Genomic DNA, 27873 nt, shown 5'->3' on the forward strand with positions numbered 1-27873 from the left:
CGGTTCTCCTAAGCTCGTAGTGTCTGCCTAAATATCTTGAAAGGCAGAGAGCCTCTCACGTATCGGAATGCGATAACAAGCGCTTAGACGACCCACGTGAGCCCCTATGAAAGATGGCGTGGCCACTGTACAAAATTATCACTGCTCAGAGAAGCTGATCCTTATGTTCCAATTGTGTTCTCTCATACAAATTAAGGAAAGGTCATTAGACAGGAACAAATGAAGCAATGCAATTTTCCGCACGTGGGGCGCCGCAGCCTCTTCGCCTACTATTTGAAACGAAGTGACGGCGGCAGCGAGCGTTAGTATCGCGCGCTTTAGCTCCGGGGCATACGGTTTGCTTGAAGAAAGTGAACGGTGTGCTTAACATCTGACGCTTGTCAATGTCAAAATATAAAAAACGCTACGTGGCCAAGAAAACGAGATTACTTACCTATCTGCAGAAGTTCGGCTGCGACTGTTTCGGGGTGCCTCATGACATCATGAGGCATCATGACCTCTGCCGCGCAGCTCATCAAAACAGCCAGGCTCGCACATCAGTCGAAGACTAGTAGCTGGGTCAGCCAACAACTTCAACGGATAAACGTCCCACTTATCGTCATTAAAGCATTTCACTAAAATGTGCGTCATCATGTCCGAAAAGAAAAACATACTTTCATCAAGAAGCACGAGGCGTGATTCACTACACAACGGCAACCAACTGAGTCCGAAAGCCGTTCACAGCTTCACTATCGCATATAGTTATAAAAACCTTTAAAACACAAAGTAACCGCACGGAAAAACCACTAATTAATTGGTAATATTTTTTCATCCACTAACCTTCATAAAGTTTTAAGAACAACCTAATTTGTAGCGTAAACAATGAATACTACGACCAAAATATGCGACTACGAAACTGGCGGTAACGATGTGTACTGTTGCAAAAGTGTGCTCAAAACGAAGTTACAACGGTTGCAACCGCGTGCGCACACACACGCACACACACCCGAACGCTACCTTGACGTTTGTAGCGCCACCTAGAAACAAAAATTACTACTAATTGTTTTTACAAAAGTAATGGCACTAGAATTGTTTATAGCACCTTTGCAGATGACGAGGTGACAAGTAAGGTATGATAAGAGTCCGTGACCTGTATTTCTTTCATTCCCCTTTGGTGTTGTTCTATTAAACTGAACATACGGGACCTGTCCTGCAGGCTTGGGAGACGGGAGGACGACAGTTCGGCGAGGCTCAAATAAATCGCATGCTTCTTGCAAGGCGAGAGTCGGGAGCAGCCGCAGATACGGCAATCAGCTGCGATACTGGTGCGGCTGTTTCTGAATCAGAAGCTCTTTGAAGTCAATGGTTATAGCGGCTGCGCGCTGCGATCTCAAAGCGTGTTCGTTGTTTGATCTAGTACCACGGCCGTTGGATAAAAAAAAGCTATATTTACTTTGCGGACAGACGGTGCGACGCAAGAAATTCGAAGATCTCTCACGTGTATGTTTGCAGCATGTCCGCCGCTTGCATCCTTCGGTTCTCACAGCGCGTCGGATGCTCGAAGGTAGCGTCGTCGCGTGTCGGCGTCTGTCTTATCGCCGGCCGCGCTGCCGCCGTGTCTACTTTTGGGTAACTCCACATGCGCGTAGTCACCATGTTTGCGAGTGAACTTCGCATTCTTCTGCTCCCCGAAACGTGCTCATTTTGGATCTTACCAATTGCTATGTCATCTAGGGTATGTTAAATGACGATGGCATTTGTACACAGGCGAAGAAATAAATCGTTATGAACTTGGGTGGTCATGAAGGTAGTCTAACGCTGCAGTTTTTACAGAGCGAAAACGGCTACGATAGTGGAGCGGTCCCGGAGATAGGCGCTTGGAAGCGCCAGCTGTAGCGACAGCACGAGGAAGCGGCACGCTGCCCACGCGCCAAGCATTTCAGAACTTACTGGCTTTCGAACGAGAGGAGCATGCGCGCGTTCGTGGCCTAATGGTTAGAGCACCGGGCTCGACGGCCGATGTTCAATGCCACCCCATCGGTCACACATTATTTTCTTTTTATGAAAACGAGGCGAAAGAAGAACCTACCTGCCGCAAAGTGACAGGAATGAGATTGGAACGCTTCGAATTAAATTTTTGGAATGTCTTCATATGCGAGTCCTAATTATTGTATACTGGACTCAACTGCTACACAACAAAAAACAACTACAAAAATCAACACAAATTACCCAATAAATTGTTTATTGAGAACACTCAACGGTAATATTGTTGTGCAAGTGTTGAGCGAACTCAATTGCTTTTGAAAACTTGTTGAAGTCCATTGTTTTAACAATTCCCCAACAATACATCAATGGTTAATCAACAGTCATTTTTGTACGGGCCTGGACCAATTTTCATGAAATTTGTTGGATTCGGGACAGAAACGTAAATTCTAGTGACTATTGGAAGCGGAATTTCTATTTAGGGCCTGAATTTTTGTAAAGGATATTCAAAAATTCGTAAGTGCGAAAAGTACACAAGCACGAAGTTTACAAATTATTAACTCCGCATCAGAACTGATATCGCGGTTCTGTAAACAGCATCCATTAGACAATTCAAAGCGGACAAATCCAATATGCCGATTTATATCTTACGTGAAGTCGTTACGTTGTGAACAAGGGTTGTGGAAAAGCTGTATTTCCATATCACAAAATTTTTTGAGATTCATGCCTAATATATGAATTTTGTGTGCTTTAGATGTGCTGTTAGATGCAATGTACATAATTGTGACATCAGTTTTGATTGCCGAAAGAGAGTTGTAAACTTCATGGTTTCGTTTTCTTAAAATTTGCGATTTTTGAGAATATTGAATAAACAAATGATGACCTAAATCAAGAATTCGAAACCAACAGACATTAGATTTTAAGTTTTTGTTTTAAATGCAACAAACATTGTCAAATTAGATGCAGTGGCTGTCGGGAAAAACGAATTCAACTTTTACATTTATTTAGATAGGACCACCAGAGCTAAAGCTTCCTCTTAAGGGCTACTTTCCCCACTATCGCGTCCGCGTGTAGAGCCAAATCCCGAAGATAGCGTAATACCGGCCCGACTCGTAGCGGTGGTGAAGCATGCGTTCAGCGCTCCCCATACGTGGGCTGATCCCGAAGACAGTGCAATGCGGGGCCGAAATACGGTGGAGGTGCAGTTCGCCATTAAGGGGCCCACATACACAGCTTTGCAGGTCATGTTTCTTCACAGAGTGGAAGGGCACTGAGATTTTTTAGTTATCCGCGTTTATCCTGCATGCGTCTGCGATCAAAACAAGAAGCAGGTATGCCTGGAAAATCTAAGGTGGTGGAAGCAGGTGGTAGCGGAGAAGTTAGCATACCCAGCCCCTGCACGTACTTATATCGGCATTGACATGCGTTCGTGGTAATGATAGCGACCAAAGCTCTACTTTTTCTGCGTACTCTAGTCATTGTGAAACTAAGGATGTGGTTAGCATGCCCAGCCACAGAATGCAAATTGCAGCAGTTACGAGTGGTGGAATCCCACTGGGGCTGATTGTGAAGAAAGCTTCCTTTCCCTGTCCACTCTCGCGATGGTGAAGCTAAAGATGAGGAGGAGGCCTGACGGACACAACGTTGATCGTCACCATAATAGAATGGATGGACGAGCTGCGGAAAGGACAAGGCACAGCAAGTTTTTAGCACTTAACTTGTCCTACAGTAAAGCGCTACAATGGCTAGTATGCGCTCATGGGAATGGTAGACCGAACTGCTCACTGCTAACACTGGACTGATACTAAGAAAATACTCCGTCCGCAGGCACCACGCTACACTGAAATTAGCAAAACAATGTCAGTTTCTAAACTGATATTGCCAATTATCTGGTGTCCTCCTTGTGTGTGTGGAGGGCATAAAGGTCCTGGCAATGAAATGCTAGTATCTTCGTTTTTGCTGCAGTTGTACACAAACAAAATTCTTTGAAGTGATCGGACAGCGATCTACCGGCGGAGAGGACCAACCCACAACTTAAAAATAATTGCTGGTTTCAGATCTTTCAACTTACTTTGCGCTTAGGTACCATCTGTTATATTTTTCTTTTTCCTGCTTCTATAAAGAAGAAAACTCCACATTACTACAATATCAACAACCCTACACAAAATAGACTGGCTTTGAAGCTGTGACCACGCACCGCACTTTTGTACATTTAGCACATGTAGTATTGGGGCAGCATGTTTCAGCAATATGATTAGGTTTTCGGTCAAAGCACTGTGACAGATGGGAAAAACTCGTTGTCATGCCCGGTCGAAATAATACCATCTGAAATCTTATTTACTTATATTCATTTTTGAAACATCACTATAACCGTGTATACATTTGTTTCGTATTAGTTATATACTAGCTTGCCCCGTCAATCTCAAAAATGTATTCCCTTTTCGGGAGACGGCCTTCGTGAAAAACGACGCAACATGACAGTAAAACATCCAGCAAGGTTGTATCCAATGATGGGCGAAATTGTGCACTGAGAGCGTGTCGACTAGCGTGCGAGTGAAAGTTGAATTATGATCGTTGTAAGCTTGTGTTGCCTCTAGCACGAGCGAGGAGTGTTAGCGAAGACATTGGTGTGAAAATGGTCAGCTCGGTCTGCGATTTGTTCTTGTGATCTCCACATTGAACGTCGTAGTTGTCACGGTGAGAGTACTTCTGTGACATTATTAGCCCAGTGGGCTGGGAAGGCTCGAGTGTAGCTCACCTTGAGGAGTATTAGTATTATTAATATACGTACTTTTGCGATCATGAAAAAGATGCAGAAACACCACTGGTGTTGTCTAACTATTCGTAAACAGGCCCCCAAATTTCAATTGGCCCACCCCAAAACATTAAATAGGCCCAACCCCAAATTTGAAGTTGGCACACCCTCAAATTTATATTGGCCCACCCAAAATTTAAAGTCGGCCACGCCCGATTTTCTTTTCGCCCAGCCTTCAACTTGGAGTTGGCCCAATCCCCAATTTCAATTGGGCCACCCCTAATTTTCAAGTTGGTCCACCCACGAATTTCCATAAATCGCCCCCCAAATTTCCAGTCGATGCACCCCAAAATTTAGGTTGGCCCACCCCCATATCGCCCCCAAATACAGATTGGCCCACCTCCACAACACCACCAAATTTATATTGGCCCACTCCAATACCACCTGCAAATCGAGGTTGACCCACCCCCATATCAGCCCCAAACTAAAGCTGGCCCACCCCTCGATCACCTCAAATTTAGGATGGCCCACCACAAATCATCCCCCAATATAGGTTAGTCCACCCATCAACCCCCCCCCCCCCCGATTCAGCTTGGCCCAGCCCCATATCACGCTCATGGTTAGGGTGGCCCACCCCCCATATCACCCACAAAATTAGGTTTTCCCCACTCCCTTATCATCCCCAAATCCAGGCTGGCCCACCCCCATATTCCCCCAAACTTAGGCTCCCCCACCCCTATATCACCTCAAATTTAGGTTGGCCCACTCCCATATCAGCCTCAGATTCAGCTTGGCTCACTACCATTTCACCCCAAATTTAGGTAGGACCACTCCCATATCACTATCAAGTTCAGCTTGGCCCATATCTGTATCACGCCCAAATTTATGCTGATGCCACTTCCAGTTTCAAGTTGGCCATCCCAACCCTTTTTATGAAGACCGATATATTGATATGGGAAATGCGTCAAGCTTTTGGCGTTACAGACACGATTTTGCACGATTTTCCTGCCAAATTGCTGGGGTACTCGCCAAAGAATGCTGCGCATTAAAAGCAAATGCACCGAACGAAGGACACCATATGTTGATCCTAAATGCTGATGGCTAGCCAAGCTAGCTTCTCTGTAGAGAGACCGGGGCAGACACAGCACGGGACATTTATTCAAATGGTTTTTTTATGGCCACACCTACGGATTGATACCACTTGGCTGTAGGGAACACATTAACAGCAGCTATTAATCCAGACGCTGCACATCTTCTCCTAGTTGGTGCATTTCTTATTTGGATGAATCTTTAGAAATAATTAACGTTCGGGCAGCGACTCAGCCTAGCAGACCCTTTGTTCCACACGAATGTTGCATAGGATTGGAACTGGCCACCGGCTGGCATTGGGGCACAGGTGGACGTGATTCGCTCGGAGTGTGTGCCATTAAAGACAGCCGAAAGTAGAAGAAAACGGACCTTCAAGAAGAACGCAATAAGAATAGCCATTTTGTTCTCCCACGTTCCACGCTACAAAGCACAAAAGTTTCTTTTTTTTTCCTAACACAAAGCCATGCGCAAGCTTCTAGATATGATGTCCAATGAATAATATCTTCATAAAACCGATGACTTAAACAATGAACACGATACTGCTACGTTTTATGAAGGAAAAATAGAAAGCCTAATATTTCAAGAGCACCACTGGAAAACCAGAACCGAAAGCAAATCTTGAGTTTTGTGTTTCTGCCATTTGATAGGAGACTATAAAACTAAGTCCTCTGCGGCTTTAAAAGAAATGCGCTGCTGAAAAACCAAAACCGAAAGCAAATCTTGGGTTTTGTGATTCTGCCATCTAGTGAGAGACTACAAAACTAGGTCTTATGCGGCTTTAAAAAAAATGCGAAGTGGGAATCGAACCGCGGCCATCGTGACGCAGAACTGAAGGTGCTAGGCATTCTACCACTCGGCCACGGCTACCCTTTTTTTTTTCTTTATTGCCTGTTTGCAGCACAAACCAAGAACACATTCAAATGCCAAAACATGTCAACTACACTTTGGCTAACATTATATATTAAAATCGCTTCAGCTTGATCAGTTCATCAAGAATAGCCACCCACTCGGGGGGGTCACTCTGGGCACGATATATTGCCCGAATATACGCGACACTTTCGATGAAGTTTATTCTCGTCGGACGGGTATCGACATCCGAGTGTCGCACTGCCATTCTCGTTTTCCACAGACTGTGGAGGCCAAGGAGCATAAACATATCGTACGGAACTCCTCCTTCGTTATCGGTTGGCAAATATCGAATACCAAGAGGTGTGATCGGTAGTTCTTTTTTAAGTGTACGTTGTAAGATATCCCAATGAAATGTTGGGTCCCAGCAATCGATGAAAACGTGTTCAATGGTCTCTGGCTTTTTACAAAGTAAGCAGTTTACTGTCCATGGCACAAATATTCCTTTTTCGTCTAACCATGTTTTTACAGGTAGCGTGTTTGTGTGTAGCTTAAAGAAAAACGTTTTTTGAGAGGGTCTAACTGGCATTTTTTTCACCCGTTTCAGTACATCATCTCCTTGGCCTCCCCAGTTTACAGACCTGTACAATGGTATTGGCAACATTGTATCAACTAAGTCTTTATACAGTGTTTTTCTTGTCACAGAGCACAGATATTCCATGGAAAACCGCACACTCAACATACGAAGTGAATCAACCACTTCGCGCAGATACCCCCTAATACTTCCTCCCTTCACATCACTGGTCGTTACAACATATTGCGGCAGTGCTTTTCCCAAACGAACTTGAATTACTGTGCGTAGAAAATCATTTCTCTGATCCCAAAAAAAAAGAAAACGCGACACAATTTGTCTGATAAACAAATGCGACAGACCTAGCCCACCACTTCGAGCTGAACGAAACAAATTGATTCTGCTTATCCTCTCCCAACTGGAAGCCCATATGAATACGGCAAAAACACGATGCATTTTTTGCACACTTGAACGACACATTGATAACACTTGCATAATATACCACACTTTCGCTACTAAAAAGAGATTGCACACAGATGCACGTCCCAACATTGACAAATCTCGGCCAAGCCAACCCTTTGATTTTTCACTCATTCTATCAGCTTCATCGGACCAGTACTGTGCGGTATCATTATAGTGCTCGAGCGGCACACCCAAGTACTTAGTTGGCGTTGTTGACCACCGGATGTTTGCAAAGTGAGCTGGTATAATGTCCCAATGACCGTGCCATATACCGATGCTTTTTTGCCAATTGATCTGGGACCCAGATTGTTCACAGTACTTCTTTACAAGATGTACAACTTCAAGTACGCTATCACGATCCTCGCAGAAGACTGCGATGTCATCAGCGTATGCCAGTACCTTGACTTCAGAAAGCTGTAGCCGCAATCCTCGGACGTTTTCATTGCGCATCACTGCTAAACAGAAAGGCTCGAGGTACAATGCAAAAAGCAATGGACTTAGTGGACACCCTTGTCTAAGGGAAGATCTGAGTGACAGCTTCTCGCTGAGGGACTTATTAATTATAATCTGTGTCGTGCATTGGTCGTTTCCATAGGCTTCCATTGCTAAAAATTTAACCGCTGTGGGAACAAAATTCTTACGTGCGATAGAGTGATCACTGCATTTGGCTCGCGTGGATTGTCTTCCACAACACGTTTGTCACCTGCCTTTATCAATAATCGTCCTGCAGCTTTTGTTATTCGCGAAAAACCCGCTCGTTCCATTGAAAACGCGCTAGCTTCGTGCCGCGCCCGCTTGGGGCGCTAGTTGGTACGTGTCCGGAAAAGCTGGATATGCGTGCGAGGAAGGCACCACGTGCGACAAAGGCAAGCACTATGCCTGTAGGTAGGCGGCTGAATGTACCGTAAGAGACTCGAGTACGTGAATGCTCACTGTTGCCATATAGTTCGTAGCCAATGTATAATGTATTGCCTTAACCTTATGGGGTGATTGACTGCTGTTTAATTTTGCTGTTATCTCACTTGGCCATGGTCACCGTGTTATGTTTCTTGGATGTGGTAGCCTGGTCAGTTGCATTGGGAAGCAGTCTCTCGAAGTGAGCGTTTGCTTCTGCAGTCTGCACAGCGACATAGACTCCCAATTTACGCACACCGTAGTTTGTACACCCCGTTCGCCCTTTCCTCCGGCAGCCATGGGCAAATTGTGCCTGTGGTCTATCTCGTCCGCGATTAGGCATGGACGGAGACCAGCATACCTGTTTGCATGGTCCGGCTTCTATAAAGTTGATAGCCACATGGGTGGAAAGGCCCGCAAAAGTGGCTGCTTAATGTGACGCCCACGAAAGCAACTTGTCCATATCGAGACAAAGTGGGGCACCAAGTGTGAGGCACACTTTAGCGGCCCCCGAAAGAAAAGAAATTTGCAGGTTGGAAAGAAGTTTACTCTAAAATGCCGGGTAGATCATATCGCTGTGTCGGCTGCGGCAGCAGATGCTTGCATGTCAGTGTTCTGAGTGGTGTTGTACAAGTTGCGGATAGATTTTCTCGTAGCTGGGTGATTTTGTTCGTCGCGACGGTATACTGAATCTTTTACAAGTACTTCTCCAGGTGTGCACATGTAATCGGCAAACGGAGGCCTCAGGACAGCACGTGAAAATACAACAGCACTGTGCCCAAAGGTACGTCGCACGTACGTTTGCTTCCGCTTAGCTAACTCCGCGGCTCTTGCCAACCGATTATTGCACGTTTTTGCAGAAAGACGTTTATTTAAATCAAAGGGGTTCATTAAGAGCAACACACGAAAAGCCTGGCACGAGCGAAGATACCTCTCCAGGACAGCAGGCCCTGTCTCTACTGCGGCCCCTACTGCCCCCCCCGGGATGATCAGTGATGTGATATTGAAGGTAGAGCACTGTAAGCCACTAGAAAGGCATGACTGACTCAGGACGAGCGCCACAGCTGTGAGAAAGTCTGTTCGACGTATATCCAGCAACGGAAAAATCACCTCCGCGACTTCAACTACAGTCAGGGCCTTGGCGCCTCCGTCACCCGATTGCTTCGCAATCGCGAACAGCTTACAAGTTCAGATGCGTCACCCACCGTGGCTCACCTTTTTCTAGGTTGCGGCACTCCTTGTGATTCCCTTGCCATGCGATGAAACATCCCCGAACCTTCCGAGCACCAGGCACCTTCGGACGGCTTCAACTGCTCGTGTACGGAAAGTTTCTACGAAGTTCGCTCCTAAGGCAAGTTCCTGTGGCGGACGGCGACAGCGCAACCGAAGCAGCTTCAGCGTGGCTCTTAAGAGGTCCTACGGGAGCGTCACCCTTCAGTGGGCAAGGGAACAGCTTACGAGTTCGGATGTGTAACACACCGTGACTAACCTTTTTCCAGGTTAGTAATTTATCTTCGCTGCATACTAAGCGTTCTGGCAGCCGCTGCTTACTGCTGTTCCCTTGCCCACAATTTCTTTGCGAGATTGTTGAAGAGTGCGTTCATGTGTCTTGCCTTTTTTTATGCTGTGACAAAGTTGAAAGCAATCCTGGCCCTCCTGAACCTTCCAATTCTGGTAGCTCCGAAACCAAAGCAGATTGTCAGAAAGAAATCCTGCGGCATTCACAAGACCCAAAGCGACAATCAACGAGGTTCACTAAAGGGCAATGTGACGTTCTGGGCGCCATCAATGACATTAACGAAGCATAGCAGTCGTTTGAGACAAAGCTTGCGTCTATAGGCGACAGAATATCAACTTGAGGCGAGGATTAGTGGTACTCAACCTGTACAACACGACCTCGCTCAAGAAGCGATTGCTGGTGTTCCGCTGCAAAGTGATGACACACGTTCTCGGATTAACGACCTTGTGGACAGGGCTCGTCGGGACAACCTAGTCTTCTATGGTGCTCCGGACAGCCTCGAGTCGTGGGATCACCTGAAAGCAAAGTGCCGGGGCTGTTGAAGGAAAAAAATTGATGCAGAACTAAGAAGTGTTATAATCGGGATGGGGGGGGGGGGGGGGCACGGGCTTCGTGGCCCTTATCGAGCAAACAAATGTAGACAGCTAATTCCTAAATTGTGCAGATTCAGAGTTTGTGAACGCATTCTTAAAGAACGCAGCGAATTGAAAGAATGCAATGCAACTGTATCTGAATACTTTTCACCTGCTACTCGGGACGCCAGGAAAAGGCTAATTGCGTTTGAAAAGGCGTTGCCGAATTAACCTGCCTTTAAACTTCGACGCGATAAAGTATACGTGGATGACATATGTTATGTGTATGGCAGATCAAGTGATATCGTTAGGGCACGGCAGCTCACATTACCACCAATGTCATTACCACCCGTGTCCGACCCCACCACCCGTGTCACCCACGTCAACCACGATTACCACCCGTGTCATCCACGTCAAATAAAAGTGCATCACAGAACAATACAAATAACGGCCCCGCTGAGAAGCGCGGAAGGTTAAAAAAGAAAGGTGCAATTAACCCCGTTTTCGCGCATCACGAAACATAGCGGTTAGACTTGGGAAGGGTCAATGATGGCTTTTCAATAATTTCCCTCTCAGTTTTCTTTACTAACATTACAGGGATGAATAAGCAAGATCAACTGAATTCAGCACCGTACACTTGTGGTGCGAACGTGATAATACAAACCGAAACGTGGCTGAGCTCGAAAGTTTACAATAACGAAATCTTTCACTATGGTAAACATTACGATGTGTATCGTTGCGATCGAGTGGGCAGATGTGGTGGTGCCACATTGATTGCTGTATCGAAATAAATCCCATCATTTAATGTACACGTGGTGTCGCATTTGGAAATAGTCTGGGGGGGGCATTTCTCTTAGAAAAAAAAAAGATGATACTAGGATCATGCTACCGCCCTCCTAATGCCCCACAAACTTTCGTTGGTGACTTGCATGATATCACTGCCGATATGTTTTCTCGGTATCTTTCCTGCCCTGCCCTACTTTTAGGTGATTTCAATTTTCCAGGTATAGCCTAGTCTGGAGCTATTCCTATAGTCAGCCCATCTTCCACTCAATGTATTCATTTCTTCGACATCTCCAATTGCTTCCATTTCATATCTTCTATAACTTACGTCCCTTGTCTGAGTGATCATTCGCACTTGCACTTTAACATCAACATATCCTCTCCTCGAGTCCAGTGGAAACAAAAAATTCGTGACTATGAAGGAGCTAATTTTCATCTTACTAATGAAAAAATAAGTGAATTCTTGGATCTTCGAGATGTTCTAGAAAACTGGAATACATTTACTACAAAAGTAAACAAACACATTGGCAAGTACGTACCTGCTGGAGAGGTGGTATCGCACAATAATGCACCATGGTTTACTCATATGCCCAAACGTCTCTGTAATAAAAAAGCAGCGGCTGTTTTCCTTGGCAAAGTCCCGGAACACTGCTGAACGCTGGGAAGTGTACTTTAAAGCGGAGGAAGATTACCTAAACTCTGTTCGCGCCACTAAGACATTTTCTCTGACTCTATTTTACCTACCTTACCGTGTAATAACCCTAACATATTTTGGAGCACTGGTAAGGGCGTTGAAAGTTACCTGATGTCTCTGAATGATGATTCAATCGAACCCATTCTGTTGACTGATTACCTCTCATATTTAATATGGCTTTCACTAGTTAATTTTGCTCTATTGATCCAGACGAGCTTCGCACTTTTTCTCACAGAACTCTGCCCACTATGTCTCCTCTTACGATAGAAAATGCTGGCAAAGTAAAAGTAAACAACTCTGAAATTGTGTTCCTCTAGTGGCGTAGATAACAACTCAAAATTTCTACAACAAACAAAAATGTGCTCAGCTCTTTTCCTTACTAAGATTTTTCAACAATCCCTAGATTATGGTTCCTTACCGTCGGACTGGAAGATTGGGAAGGTGTTTCCTATTCATAAATGTGGTAGCAGGCACTGTCCTCTTTACTACCGCCCAATTTCACTAACGAGCATTCCTTGTAAAATTATTGAGCATATTGACACGTGTACTTACATTTGTCGGGCGACCACGTTTCGCCGCCTAACAAATCTTATCGCACAGCGCGGGACGCGCTTGCATGTATCCGAAGTTTCTGGAGAGTTATCGATGCTTCTATCCGCAGTCTGTTGTCGCCGAACCTTGTGTTATCTGATTTATTCGCCTGACGCGAATGGTGTACAACTTTGTGGAAGGCACGCGGGTCCCAACGATTAGTCTGGAACATTCGACGATTCTGTATAAAAGCCGACGCGCTTGACCCGATGATCAGATTTTCGACGATCGCCGACTGTGTTCGCCGCTTTCGTTGTGCTATAAGTGTAGCCTGTTTTGTGGGCACAGGTTCGCCCAATAAAAGCTAGTTTTGCCTTTCACAGTATTGCTACTGTGTTCTTAACGTCACCACCACGTGACATCTGGTGGAGGTGCTATTTGTTCATGTACCGGACGCCCCCGACAAGCTGTGATCCAAGTCCGGACCGCAAAGAGAACACCAACGTAGTCCCGGACCATCGAGCAAGCCGCCGTCTTCAACAGCTGCCCCCGGAGCACGGACTTCTACCGGAGAAGACCAAGAAGATTGGGACCAAGGCGACCCCAATGGCAGCCCCAGCGTCCCCCATTGTGCTGCAGCAGCCCAGGGAACCACCGACGTTCCGCGGTTCCACATTTGAGAACCCGGAAAGCTGGCTGGAAACCTATGAGAGGGTCGCTACGTTTAACAACTGGGCAAGCGACGACAAGCTACGACATGTCTATTTCGCATTGGAGGACGCCGCCAGGACGTGGTTCGAGAATCGAGAAGCCACCTTGACGACGTGGGACCTCTTCCGAAGCGGCTTCCTGCAAACATTTACAAGCGTCGTGCGAAAAGAGCGAGCCCAAGCACTACTAGAAACCAGAGTACAGCTGCCAAACGAGACGATCGCGATCTTCACAGAAGAGATGGCCCGTCTTTACCGGCACGCCGACCCGGAAATGTCACAAGAGAAAGAAGTCCGCTTCCTGAGGCGGGGCGTCAAGCAAGAACTTTTCGCAGGACTTATTCGTAACCCACCGAAGACCGTAGCTGAGTTTTCGGCAGAGGCATCGACGATCTAGAAAACTCTGGAGACCAGAACGCAGCTGCCGAATGAGACGATCGCGATCTCTACTGAGGAAATGAGCCGTCTGTTCCGCCACGCCCACCCAGAAATGTTCGAGGAGAAGAAAGTAGGCCTACTGATGCGTGGTGTAAAGGAGGAACTTTTCGCCGCAATGGTAAGAAGCCCACCGAAGACCGTCGACGAGTTTCTTCGTGAGGCGACGAGCATCGAGAAGACACTGGAATTGCGGAACCGGCAATTCGACCGACGCACCAAGCCGACAAGCTACGCCGCAATTCAATCACTGGCCACGGACGATCTGTGCGACACCATCAGGGCCATTGTGCGCGAAGAACTGCCCAAGGTCTTGCCATCGTCGCAGCCTCAAGTGGCCTCGATCGCCGACATCGTGAAAGAAGAGGTGCACCGATGGCTTGGTGTTCCTGAGGTGCAACCACAAGTAGCGCAGCCCCAGCCACAAGCGATGACTTACGCCGCCGCCGCACACCGTCAAGGTCCCCCTCCGCGACCGCACCAGGGCCCTGCAATGCCGCAATTCCGTCGTCCACCGGCGCCGCCGCCAGCACGCCCACCCATCGCCCAGCGCAGCTACGCGAGGAAGACGGACATTTGGCGAGCCCCCGACCACCGCCCGCTCTGCTACCACTGCGGCGAAGCCGGCCATGTGTACCGCCGATGCCCATACCGCGACCTGGGATTGCGAGGGTTCGCCGTCGACGCACAGCGCCCTCGGGAAGGTGAACGCCCTCGTGACATCGCCGACTACCTCGCGGCTACTCAGTGGAGCCCTCGACGACCGTCCCGTTCGCCGTCACCAGGCCGTACCTGTCACCACAGCGCCGACCATACACTGGCCCAGCCCGGGGTCGGTCCGTCAGCCCATATCCGGAAAACTAAACGCAGCAACCGATGGAGGTGCGGTTGCTGTTCGTCGAACTGATGAAGATCCTCCGCCGCCGACGGAGACGCCGAAAAGACTACATCGACGACATAACAACGACGTCACACCACCGTCCCGACGAAGTCTGGCAGGAAAGAACACGCCGAAGAAAGACCACCTGACGACGCCACATACCAACCACAGCTCAACTCGACGCAGCCGTGATCCGACGCCGAGGCCTAACTGTAACGCAAGACAAAGAACCACCGACCTCGACGTGCTTCTCGACGGCCACGCAGTTACCGCCTTAGTAGACACAGGAGCCGATTACTCCGTCATGAGTGGACCCATCGCAGCCCAAATGCAGAAAGTTAGGACTGCATGGGAAGGCCCGTTAATTCGGACCGCTGGAGGACACCTCATCACGCCGAGTGGAATCAGCATGGCAAGGATTACCATTCATGACCGGACTTACCCTGCCACTTTCATTATCCTCCAACAATGTTCACGCGACTTCATTATCAGCATGGACTTCCTAAACCAACACGGCGCAGTCATCGACCTGAAGTCGAAGTCGATAACTCTGTCTGAAGATCAAGCGATACCGCCGGAGAGCTCTCGTAGTCACCATGCCTTAAGTGTGCTGGAAGATCAAGTGAGCATCCCGCCTCGCTCCAGCATTGTTATTTCGGTCGGCACCGAAACACCCGCTCACGTAGAAGGCGTCATCGAAGGCGACCAACGTTTACTGCTCGACCGTGAAACTTGCGTCGCAAGAGGGATCACTCGACTGCAGGGAGGAAACACGAAAGTGTTGCTGACAAACTTCAGCCAGGAGTTCAAGCACATCAACAAGGGCACGACGATCGCATACATCGAGGAAATTGAGGAAACCAGCGATGCCTTTGTCCTCTCGGATTCTGTTGCATCTACCCCGATGACCGTAGTTCCCGAGCAGACTTCGACATAAATCCAAGTCTCCCCGTGATTAAGCAGCAACAGCTCAGAAGTCTGCTTCGACGATACAAAGACTGCTTTTCGACGTCATCGAGTATTCGACAAACACCAGTCGCAAAGCATCGCACAATAACCGAAGAGTGCGCTCGACCACTACGCCAGAGCCCTTACCGAGTTTCGACGCGAGAACGCGAAGCTATAAGACAAGTCGACGAAATGCTGCGCGACGACATCATCCAGCCGTCGAAAAGCCCGTGGGCGTCTCCAGTTGTTTTAGTGAAGAAAAAGGACGGAACCCTACGTTTCTGCGTCGATTATCGTCGACTGAATAAAATCACGAAGAAAGACGTATACCCCCTCCCTCGGATAGACGACGCATTGGATCGGCTCTGCAATGCTAAATACTTCTCATCGATGGACCTCAAGTGTGGCTACTGGCAAATAGAAGTCGACGAAAGGGATCGCGAAAAGACCGCCTTCATCACGCCAGACGGCCTCTATGAATTCAAGGTGATGCCATTTGGACTGTGCTCGGCGCCTGCAACGTTCCAGCGCGCGATGGACACGGTTTTAGCAGGATTGAAGTGGGAGGCCTGTCTTGTTTACTTTTATGACGTCGTCGTCTTCGCCGGAAATTTCGACGATCACCTTAAGCGGCTTGCGACAGTATTAGAGGCCATCAAGTCATCGGGGCTCACTCTGAAGCCGGAAAAGTGTCGCTTCGCTTACGATGAGCTTCTATTCCTAGGCCACGTCATCAGCAAATCTGGAGTACGCCCCGACCCGCAGAAGACAGCTGCCATCGCAAAGTTCCCGCAGCCAATCGACAAGAAGGCAGTGCGCAGATTGCTTGGCATGTGTGCCTACTATAGGCGCTTTGTCAAGGACTTTTCACGCATCGCGGAGCCGCTAACACATCTAACGAAATGTGATGTCGAGTTCAAGTGGGAAACGCCGCAGGCCGACGCATTTCAAGAACTCAAACGACGCATGCAGTCGCCGCCGGTACTTGCACACTTCGACGAGGACGCCGATACTGAAATCCACACTGACGCCAGTAGCCTAGGCCTCGATGCCGTCCTAGTCTAGAAGAAAGACGGCCTTGAACGGGTGATATCTTATGCTAGTCGGTCGCTGTCAAAAGCGGAAGGCAATTATTCTACGACTGAAAAGGAATGCCTCGCCATCGTTCGGGCTAAAGCAAAATTCCACCCTTACCTCTATGGCAGGCCATTCAAAGTCGTCAGCGACCATCACGCGTTGTGTTGGATAGCTAACTTAAAGGACCCTTCAGGACGGCTGGCCCGGTGGAGCCTCAGACTACAAGAATATGACGTCACGGTAATATACAAGTCCGGAAGAAAACACTCCGACGCCGACTGCTTATCACGTGCCCCCATCGATCCCCCGCCGCAAGACGACGAGGACGACGACGCGTTCCTTGGAATAATAAGCGCGGAAGACTTACTAAACAGCAGCGAGCAGACCCGGAGTTAAAAGGCCTCGTCGAGTACTTGGAAGGGAACACCGACGTTGTCCCTAAGGCATTTAAGCGCGGGTTGTCTTCGTTCACGCTACAAAACAACCTGCTCGTGAAGAAGAACTTCTCACCAGTCCGCACCAGCTACCTTCTTGTACCGTCAGCGCTGCGTCCAGAAGTACTGCACGCCCTACACTACGGCCCAACCGCTGGGCACCTCGGATTCTCCCGGACACTGTCGAGGATACAGGAAAGGTATTACTGGCCGCTTCTCACCGCCGACGTCGCCCGTTACGCCAAGAAATGCCGAGACTGTCAGCCGCGCAAGACACCACCGACAAGGCCAGCAGGATTACTACAGCCGATCGAACCTCCTCGTCGACCATTCCAGCAGATTGGGATGGATTTGTTGGGGCCGTTTCCGACGTCAACATCCGGGAATAAGTGGATCGTCGTGCCGACGGACTACCTCACCCGCTTCGCTGAAAGTAAACCTCTACCAAAAGGCAGCGCAGCCGAAGTGGCGAAATTTTTCGTCGAGCACATCCAGCTGCGCCATGGTGCCTCAGGAGTCCTCATCACCGACAGAGGAACGGCTTTTACAGCAGAGCTCTCCCAAGCCATTCTGCAATACAGCCAGACAAGTCACAGGAGGACAACTGCCTACCATCCGTTGACGAATGGTCTCACGGAGCGCCTGAACAAGACCCTCGCCGACATGCTAGCGATGTACGTCGACCTCGAACACAAGACCTGGGATGCCGTCCTGCCGTACTTCGATGACGCCTTCTACGTCAGCGGGTGTTTCGGTGCCGACCGAAATAACAATGCTGGAGCGAGGCGGGATGCTCATTTGATCTTCGAGCACACTCAAGGCGTGGTGACTACGAGGGCTCTCCGGCGGTATCGCTTGATCTTCCGACAGCGTTATTGACTTCGACTTCAGGTCGATGATTGCGCCGTGTTGGTTCAGGAAGTCCATGCCGAGAATGACGTCTCGTGAACACTGTTGCAGGATAACGAAGGTGGCAGGGTACGTCCGGTCATGAATGGTAATTCTTGCCGTGCAGATTCCACTCGGCACGATGAGGTGTCCTCCAGCGGTCCGAATTAACGGGCCTTCCCATGCAGTCTTAACTTTCTTCAATTGGGCTGCGATGGGTCCACTCATGACGGAGTAATCGGCTCCTGTGTCCACTAAAGCGGTAACTGCGTGGCCGTCGAGAAGCACGTCGAGGTCAGTGGTTCTTTGTCTTGCGTTACAGTTAGGCCTTGGCGTCGGATCACGGCTGCGTCGCGTTGACCTGTGGTTGGTACGTGGCGTCGTCAAGTGGTCTTTCGTCAGCGTGTTCTTTCCTGCCAGACTTCGTCGGGACGGCGCTGTGTCGTCGTTGTTATGTCGTGGAGATAGTCTTTTCGGCGTCTTCGTCGGCGGCGGAGGATCTTCGTCAGTTCGACGAACAGCAACCGCACCTCCATCGGTTGCTGCTTTTAGTTTTCCGGATATGGGCTGACGGACCGGCCTCTGGCTGGGCCAGTGTATGGTCGGCGCTGCGGCGACAGGTAGCGGCCTGGTGACGGCGAACGGGACGGTCGTCGAGGGCTCCACTTAGTAGCGGCGAGGTAGTCGGCGATGTCACGAGGGCGTTCACCTTCCCTCGGGCGCTGTGCGTTGACGGCGAAGCCTCGCAGTCCCATCTCCCGGTATGGGCATCGGCGATAAACATGGCCGGCTTCTCCGCAGTGATAGCAGAGCGGGCGGTGGTCGGGGGCTCGCCAAATGTCCGTCTTCCTCGCGTAGGTACGCTGGGCGACGGGTGGGCGTGCTGGCGGCGGCGGCGGCGGACGACGGAATTGCGTCGTTGCAGGGCCCTGGCGTGGTCGCGGAGGGGGACCTTGACGGCGTGCGACGGCGGAGTATGTCAACGCTTCTGGCTGGGGCTGCGGTAATTGTGGTTGCAGCTCGGGAACTCCAAGCGATCGGTGCACCTCTTCTTTGACGATGTCGGCGATCGAAGCCACTTGGGGCTGCGACGAAGGCAGGACCTTGCGCAGTTCTTCGCGCACAATGGCCCTGATGGTCTCCTGAAGGTCGCTGGAATCCAGTCCTTGGATGGCGGACTGTGGCGTGAGCCCCTGGCGGTTATATTGCCGGGTGCGCATCTCCAGAGTTTTCTCGATCGTCGATGCCTCTGCCGAAAACTCAGCTACGGTCTTCGGTGGGTTACGAATAAGTCCTGCGAAAAGTTCTTGCTTGACGCCCCGCATCAGGAAGGGGACTTGTTCTCTTGTGACATTTCCGGGTCGGCGTGCCGGAAAAGACGGGCCATCTCTTCTGTGAAGATCGCGATCGTCTCGTTTGGCAGCTGTACTCTGGTTTCTAGTAGTGCTTGGGCTCGCTCTTTTCGCACGACGCTTGTAAACGTTTGCAAGAAGCCGCTTCGGAACAGGTCCCACGTCGTTAAGGTGGCTTCTCGATTCTCGAAGCAGGTCCTGGCGGCGTCTACCAGTGCGAAATAGACATGCCGCAGCTTGTCGTCGCTGTCCCAACTGTTAAACCTAGCGACCCTCTCATACGTCTCGAGCCAGGTTTCCGGGTCCTCAAATGTTGATCCGCGGAACGTCGGAGGTTCCCTGGGCTGCTGCAGCACGATGGGGGACGCTGGGGCTGCCATTGGGGTTGCCTTGTCCGCAACCTTCTTGGTCTTCTCAGGTAGAAGTCCGTGCTCCGGGGGCAGCTGTTGAAGACGGCGGCTTGCTCGATGCTCCGGGACTACGTTGGTGTTCTCTTTGCGGTCCGGGCTTGGATCACGGCTTGTCGGGGGCGTCCGGTACATGAACGAAAAGCACCTCCACCAGATGTCACGTGGTGGTGACGTTCAAGAACACAGTAGCAAAACTGTGAAGAACAAAACTAACTTTTATTGGGCGAACCTGTGCCCACAAAAACAGGCTACACTTATAGCACAACGATAGCGGCGAACACTGTCGGCGATCGTCGAAAAGCTGATCAGCGGGTCAAGCGCGTCGGCTTTTATAGAGCAGTCGTCGAATCTTCCAGACTAATCGTTCGGACCCGCGTGCCTTCCACAACGTTCTACACCATTCGCGTCAGGTGATGAAATCAGATAACATAAGGTTCGGCGACAACAGACAACGGATAGAAGCATCGATAACTTTCCAGAAACTTCGGATACATGCAGGCGCGTCCCACGCTGTGCGATTACATTTGTTAGGCGGCGAAACGTGGTTGCCCGATAAAGATAAGTACACGTGTCAATACAAAACACCTTACGTGACTGGAACCACCTTCCTGCCAATCTTGTTTCCATTACGAATCATGCTTTGTTAAGAAAATCTTTATTCGCATTTTTTCACTGTAACTAACTGCGCCATATTGCGAGTCATTTTGTTTGTATCACGGTGTTCGTTTCTTGTTTTGTTGGATATTTCTTGTATTCTGCCATAATATTTTTTTTTGTATTACCGTTTCTTTTGTAGAACTTTGTATAACTTACATTTCCTTTGTAACCAAGCCCATCTACAATGCATCTGCGTTTGAGGGTATTTGGAATAAATAAATGAGCAAATAAATAAATAAATAAATAAATAAATAAATGCAAGTTTCTCATCTTTAACGGCGACTGTCGCTGCACACAGGTCGGACACTCTGTCCAATCTGATTGCGCTGCTGGTTGTCATTCGCTACCAGACCACCATGGGCGACGACGACGGTGAGCCGTTTACGAGCTCGCGTCAGTGATTCCAGCGTATATCGACATGCAAATTTTATTTCTGCTCTTGTACGAGAATGTACACTGCTTGTCTTCTGCCAGTAAAGTCTCACATTCTGTTCACTCACTTGTGGCTTGTTTGTATGGGCCTCAGCAGAGGCTCTTTGGCATCCTGTCAATTAGAACGCACCAGCTGCGCGGCAATCAAGGCATGCAGCATAGCCGGCAGGGCAAGCACGGCGCGTAGGATCGTACGCTGCCGGTGAAAAGCGGCCTACCCGCCGCGGTTGCTATTGTGTTGGGCTACTGAGCACGAGGTCGCCGGATCGAACCCTGGCCACGGCGGCCGCGTTTCGTGGGGCGAAATGCGAAAACACCCTTGTACTTAGATTTAGGTGCACGTTAAAGAACCCCAGTTGGTCGGAATTTCCGCAGCCCCCCACTACGGCGTGCCTCATAACCAGAAAGTGGTTTTGGCACGTAGAACTCCATAATTTAAAAAGAAGCGGCCATATTCGATATTGATAAAAAACAAAAAAACACGGCCGCTTCCTGGTTGAGCAGTGCGATCTGCCGTCCACCTACGTAAGTTTCATGCACTGCCGCTACTTATTTTCGTGCCACTCGGAAGGTACAATTTTCCTTCTCTAAAGTTGGTTCTATTTTCTATGCTGAAGCGCTGTGTGTCCAATATGAGCGTTCGCATTGTAGGGAAACTTTATCTGTCACTGGGAAAACCTAATGATCTTTTCACGAAATAAACAGTTTACAGAGTCACACATGATGTCTAATTCATTGATTTTAGCCTCTTTCAGGTGGAATAACCATAAATCAACCTAATACTTTCAGAGAGTTCAAGCTGTGTGGCTTGAAAACCTATTCTATATATAGCACGTTAATTTCTCACTGTTGCTTCCTAGAATTTTTTTTACCTTCATAACAGCATTAGATACTAAACTTCGGTTACAGTGGCTTTCCATTTTTGTTCTTTATTTCTCTTGCGCATGTGTCGGTATATATTGTATGCAACGCCATTGTAAAAGTAGGCGGCCGGTAACCCAGGCCGTACCATCTTTTATGTCGGCAGCCGTTAGCAGTGGTAGTTGGGCCGCGGCGCATCATCGTCCTGGCCCGCTCAGCGAGTCGGTTGTTGGTTGCTCCTTAGTGAACTTAGTTAACCGACTCTGGAAGATCTGCCATGAATCGAGGGGTGCAAGGGCTCAGTAAATTATACGAATTTTGAATATAACAATGAAAACCAGTGGCCTAACAGAATGTAAAATATGTAGCGCCAACACATTAAAGAAAATAAAATTGTTGAATACAAACAAAGCGAAACAAAGTTTTAGAATTGAAATTAATCACTCGCACGGAAATCGCGAGGAGCATTACAAACTTCACACAGTTCTGCCGCTCGCCTATCGTGATCTTCCTTGGCAACAAACGAGAGCGGCAGCTTGTGGCACCACTACATAAGTGCTGCCCATTCTTTGATTTACACGTTTCCATTATGTACTTTTATTCCAACTTGTGCTTGTACTATATGTGCATTATTCCAACAGTGTGAGCGTTCTCTCGGTTGATGAATGTCGTAGTCGTGCTGTGGAAAATAGTTCAGAAATGGAGACATCTCAGTATGATACACAAATACGCATCACTTTTTGCATATGTTAAAGTGGTCAAGCACTTTTCTCCCTCTTATTGCCTACATCTATGCAACAGATCCATATAAGCGAACCGAGAGTCCATTAAAAGCCGCAGTACGCCTTTTCTCTGCAGCCGATCACGTGCAAGGCTGCCGTCGCCTGGAAGGTAGGCGAACCGCTGAAGGTGGAAAACGTCGAAGTGGCCACGCCCAAGCATGGCGAAGTGCGGATCCAGGTGAGGCGTGTCCTGCACGGTAATTTTCCTGCACAAATCCTGTCCTCCTAAGCAACAAAAGTGAAAGTTAGTCAGTTTCCAATTTAATCAAAAAGGTGGGAGCGGTGTTTGCTTTTTGCATGAAACTAGGCGTATGACAAGAGAAGCGGATGTGGGTTAGTGATAATAAACAAAAAGAAATATTGACAATGGTGTGCACACGTGGTCGTGGATGACGCAGTCAGCAGGACTACAGCATTCGTAGGATTCCTTTATCGCTGCCGCGGTGCTACCAGCTCGGACCGTATAGTCCATTGATGTTTACCCAGCGTTTTCCCTCGACAAATCTACAGTGGGTTGGTGTGCAACTCCAGGTGCTACCCAACTTATAAATAAAAAGTGACCCGCCGTGTTTGCTTAGTGGTCATGCGTTGGTTGCTAAGCACGGGGTCGTGGGATTGAATCCCGGCCATGGCGGCAGCGTTTGGATCGAGGCGAGATGCGAAAACACCCGTTTACATAGATTTAGGTACATGTTAACGATACCCAGGGGGTCCAAATTTCAGGAGTCCCCCAGTACGGCGGGCCTCATAATCAGATCGAAGTTCTGGCACATAAAACCCCATAATTTAATAAATCATAAATCATTCAGACGTATGTCTACGCTTGTGAAGGTCAATGAACGCTTTGTCTCAAGACGCAAGCTCCCGCAAGGAAAAGAACGCCGAAATGTCTTCAATTCGTCAAGAATTTTACGTATGAGTTCTTCGGCGCTTTCCAATAGTGCTGAAACTACACTTCTTAGAATGTGCTCGTAACACATGCAACTGTGTGAAGTATACGAGGCCAGGAAGACGCACACAGTGTGCGCCCATGCCCTTCCATCCATGCCTTACATCTTGAAGGCGCAATGGGTGCCCTCGTTTACTTCGCACCACTGAATCTGCGGAATCTGAGCGTTCTTGCATGCTTGTCCGTTTGCTTACGTCAGTGAATGCTTTAAGCATTTCAACGCTCAAGCAACCACGAACAAAGCAAAGCATGTTGTGGCGTATGTTCCATTTGAGGGAACCACAATTCAGGCCAGTGTAGCATGGCGAGCAGCTTGTTTTCCACCATAGATGAGGCATCATACCTCGATATGGAAAAGAAGTCTCAACGATACCACTGAGAGAACTTTGATGCCTAGTTGAATGTTATATAGCCAGTCTGGACCCCATTCACTTCCCCGGAGGGTGCAGACGGATCAGAAATGGCTAACGACGGTGTGCCTTAAACGGCAGGCTGCTTTGTCGGTGTGTGACGTAGATTCCACTCCATCTTGTTAGGTCCACGCATAGAAAGACATCGTTGAGGTTTCTGCAGAAGTTATTAGCAGAAGCTACTGTGGGAATGATAGGTAGTAAATGTGTTCTTGTGTGTGTTCTAGTTTTATTTCTTACTTTTATTTATTACGATTGGTGTTGCTAAATGTTCAACCAATCATAATTTTAACTTAAAAGCACCTCTTGCTGGGCGATTTGGTCACAATTCATCTTAGGTACACACAAGAAACAAGGAAGGAGACGGCACAGAGCGCCACTTACAAGTGGTTTATTCGGAGGCACACCACACACTTATAGAGCCGTCTTAGACGCAAGGAACACAATCAGATCAATATTGATATGGAAGCGAACTGGTTAAATATTTCTTTTCAGCCATATATAAAGATATTGATATTGATAAAGATGTATAAAAATATATAAAGATATTCTAGCAAAGAGTAAAGATACAAAAGCTCGGGAAGTAATTGAAGCTTTCTTAATCGGAAAGAAAGGAAGCATGTGCGTCAGCGACGCGTCAATATCTCTATATATGGCTGAAAAGAAATATTTAACCAGTTCGCTTCCATGTCAGTCTTGATCTGATTGTGTTCCTTGCGTGGAAGACTGCTATATAAGTCTGTCGTGTGCCTCCGAATGAAGCAGTTGTAAGTGGCGCTCTGTCCTGTGTCCTTGCTTGTTTCTTGTGTGTGTTCGCGCCTAGTACCCAAGATGAACATAATTTTAACGTCGCATGGGAGCAAGTTTCTAGGCGCATACATAATCATTGCTAATTGTTGATTAGAAGTGAAAGCTCGACGAGTTTGCGTATGTTGTACATGGTAAAGAACAGCGCAAGCGACAAAAGACGCGTACGGAGGAACATACGAAATGTTTGTTCCCCTTCTTCCGAATAGTTGCATTTCTAACGGAACATTGAATTAACATTCCTAGAGTATGTCATGCAATTTCTAGCGGCGATCAGTGTATGTCTCTAATTACTTTCTCGCCTACAAGGTTCACTGAGTGGTCCATGTTCAAATGGTTAGCGCATCGAACTGCTGGGCAATAGGGTTCGGCACCAACGTCGGACCAGCTTGGGTCACAGAGCAAGCGGCAATGTGTGCATACGTTCCGATCTTCCACCAACCTCTTTCACGCCGACATGGGTGCGATGCCGGACTGGGTATGCTCGATGGCACTCTTGGACGCCGACTTGGAGCAACGGGTATGGTCCACTCGGACTGTGCTAGTCTTCAATAAGCCTCTATGATGCCAACTGGGCTCACTGAATATGTGCCAACAGGTGTGCGCTGCTCTTCAATGGATGCCAACTTCAATGGCTAAGCATGTGCCACGAGGAATGTGTGATTCTACAAAGACGAAAAAGACCCCAATTATTTATCAGAAGCTTGGCATAATCGAACCGACGTCGCAAGGATCCCTCAACGATATCAATGCGCCGCTTTAGTGGCCTCCGCCACAATTGCACTCTGCACGTGCCGCTTTTCAATTAACGTCCTTCACACTGACTATGGTGGCTAGAAGGCGGCAGTGTGACGGGCGGCAGCCGCCAGGGCGCACAGAGGCGTGATGAAAGTTGTAGACGGTGCTACAATCTAAATATTACACCCTTCGGGTTGTGTCTTGCCACACAACAATACACGTCTCCTGTCTTGTCCGCATTTCCATTCTTTAACGCTTAGAGCCGGGTACTTCCCAGTAACGAATGGCATGCGCCTTATCAGCATGACATAGCATTCCCGACAGGAAAGTAGCGGGCGTGGCGTTTTCAAGGAAGGAAACGCAAGCAAGGCAGATGACGATTATCGTTGTGTGGCAGATATACACCCCAAAGAGTGTAGCTTTGTCTGAGAGTGTATTTGCAGCTGGTGTACAGCTTTCGCGGCTTTCCAAAGGGGCTGACGGCAGCTCGCAGTCGCGTTCACCTTGCGTCGCGTTTGACTGCACCGTGAGCCAGGCTGTCTTTCATTGATGCATGACTAGCAAGTTTAACGAAAAACCGCTGCGTTGCCCTTCGGCGACACTTAAAACGATCACGTTGCTGATGAAGTCTTCTTGCAGCGGCGGTGCTCATTTGCCGGTGGTGGGAGCGCGTGCCCGACTTCACGTACCCGTTTAAGGCGTGGTAACGCTGCGTCGAGACCGATAAGACGCCAGCGATTAACCGACTATTCAGTACAGTGTATCACTGAAAGCATTTTATCATACCATGCCGACAACGAAGCAATCGATGAGTGCGAGTTGTCGCACTGCGACAGGCTTTCTCGTCGACGGCACCGACAAAGCCAGTGTGCCGACCAGCGCAACCAGCGTTCGACCGAACCCTGCGCGATGGGCCATCGAACTGACAGCGTCACGTAGTGACAGCGCCTACGCTTTTATATATAATTATTCACGCTACTACTGAATCAAAACATGCCTATGAAGTTCAAATGCGCGAGCTTCAACCCTATAAAGCTCTGCGCATAAGGTTTGAGCCAGTATTCGTCCTGTTCAGGGAAGGTTAAGCCTGGCGCCGTCGTGTTCGTGCAGCCACTACCGGCGGACTTGAACTGAAATGTCAGCCGTTAGGACGAAGGAAAATGGTCTGATAGTTCAGATCTGTCCTTGGCGATATGAAATTAACTACACTTCACTTCGCACGGCGCGTACACAATAAGCGACAGGCGGCGAGACGGCGCTACACGACACGATCGGTTAGACCTGGCGTAGTATTGCTTTCGCAATAATAATGTTGCACGCGTATGAAGGAGTTAAAGGAAAGCGAGAATCAGCAATAAATAAACGGCCCGTAATATTTTAGCTGGATCATAATTGCCGCTGTTCATGTGGCTTGGCCGCTCATTTTCACTCATCTCAAGGTGAAACAACGAGGCGCATACGCGCAGATATGCATATTTTGCTGCGTTTGACATTATTTCATATCAGCGATGCATATATTCCACAATATTTGACCCTAAGAACCATCTGTGTCTCTAGATGTCGATGGAAACAAGTGCACCGCTTTGATAAATCCGGCGCGGAATAGTGCACTTGAAGACTTGTTGAATATGCGAAATGCCTAATTATGTTGAAGAAGAATACAAAATGCGAGCTCCAAGTGCAGCAATCAGCGGCAACAAACACCAAGGCATCCGTGTCGGCAAAGGGAAATCATCGTGCCTTTATCGGCGGCACTGTTTGTACAACAGCGCCTTCAGGCTCGCTCACCCAGTAGTCATTGAGTGCTCCAGGGCTTCCAGGAATGACATGCTGCCCCGGAGAAGGCATTAATAATGATTCGCGATCCACGAAACGCAAGAATGAAGCGCACTCAACGTGGGCGCAGGTACACAAATCAACTGGCAAAAGCTCCGGCGCCCTTCCAAAACGTTCACAGCTGCGTGCGGCAGAGGGCAGCACGGGAAATTGAAAAAGGCGGATTCTCTACGATTTCGGGCACGTCGTGCTCCTCGTCTCGGAGGCCACGCGTCGGCTTATCGGCAGACGGCTGAGCGCGCCCAGAAAGAAGCGCGGGTGGCGGCGTGACGGGGCATTCGCACGCACCAGCGTGCCGTGCATGTCGGAATCCACCTTCCTTGCGACGCCCCTAGATGGTGCCGTGTTAGGTAAGCGCTGCGTCCATGTAGGCGAAATGGCTGCCAGAGCGTGGTACTGCGTCCACGTTGCAATCCTGTAAAGGTGTCCTGCTCCAAGCGGGGCGGAGCTAAAAAGCAATATTAGTAGCGCTCACAGAAGCATTTGTCGCGATTGGGCGCCACATACGGGTCGATATACACACAGGAGGTCGTCAGGGCATGCGTTTCTCATGCCGAGCCAGTCAGCTAAATAAAAAGTCACCACCCTT

General features: G+C 48.7%; 1 protein-coding gene across 1 annotated transcript in view; it reads left to right on the forward strand.

Annotated features, from left to right (window-relative positions):
* The window catches only part of LOC129387131 (alcohol dehydrogenase class-3-like), a 762528-nt gene that overhangs the window by 17759 nt on the left and 716896 nt on the right, over positions 1 to 27873 (forward strand). Inside the window, exon 2 of the mRNA XM_072286648.1 lies at positions 22621 to 22722. Coding sequence (XP_072142749.1) covers positions 22621 to 22722 — 102 coding nt within the window. The remainder of the gene's footprint in view (positions 1 to 22620; positions 22723 to 27873) is intronic.

This window comes from Dermacentor andersoni, chromosome 2 (genome assembly GCF_023375885.2).
Source record: "Dermacentor andersoni chromosome 2, qqDerAnde1_hic_scaffold, whole genome shotgun sequence".
NCBI classification, from domain to species: domain Eukaryota; kingdom Metazoa; phylum Arthropoda; class Arachnida; order Ixodida; family Ixodidae; genus Dermacentor; species Dermacentor andersoni.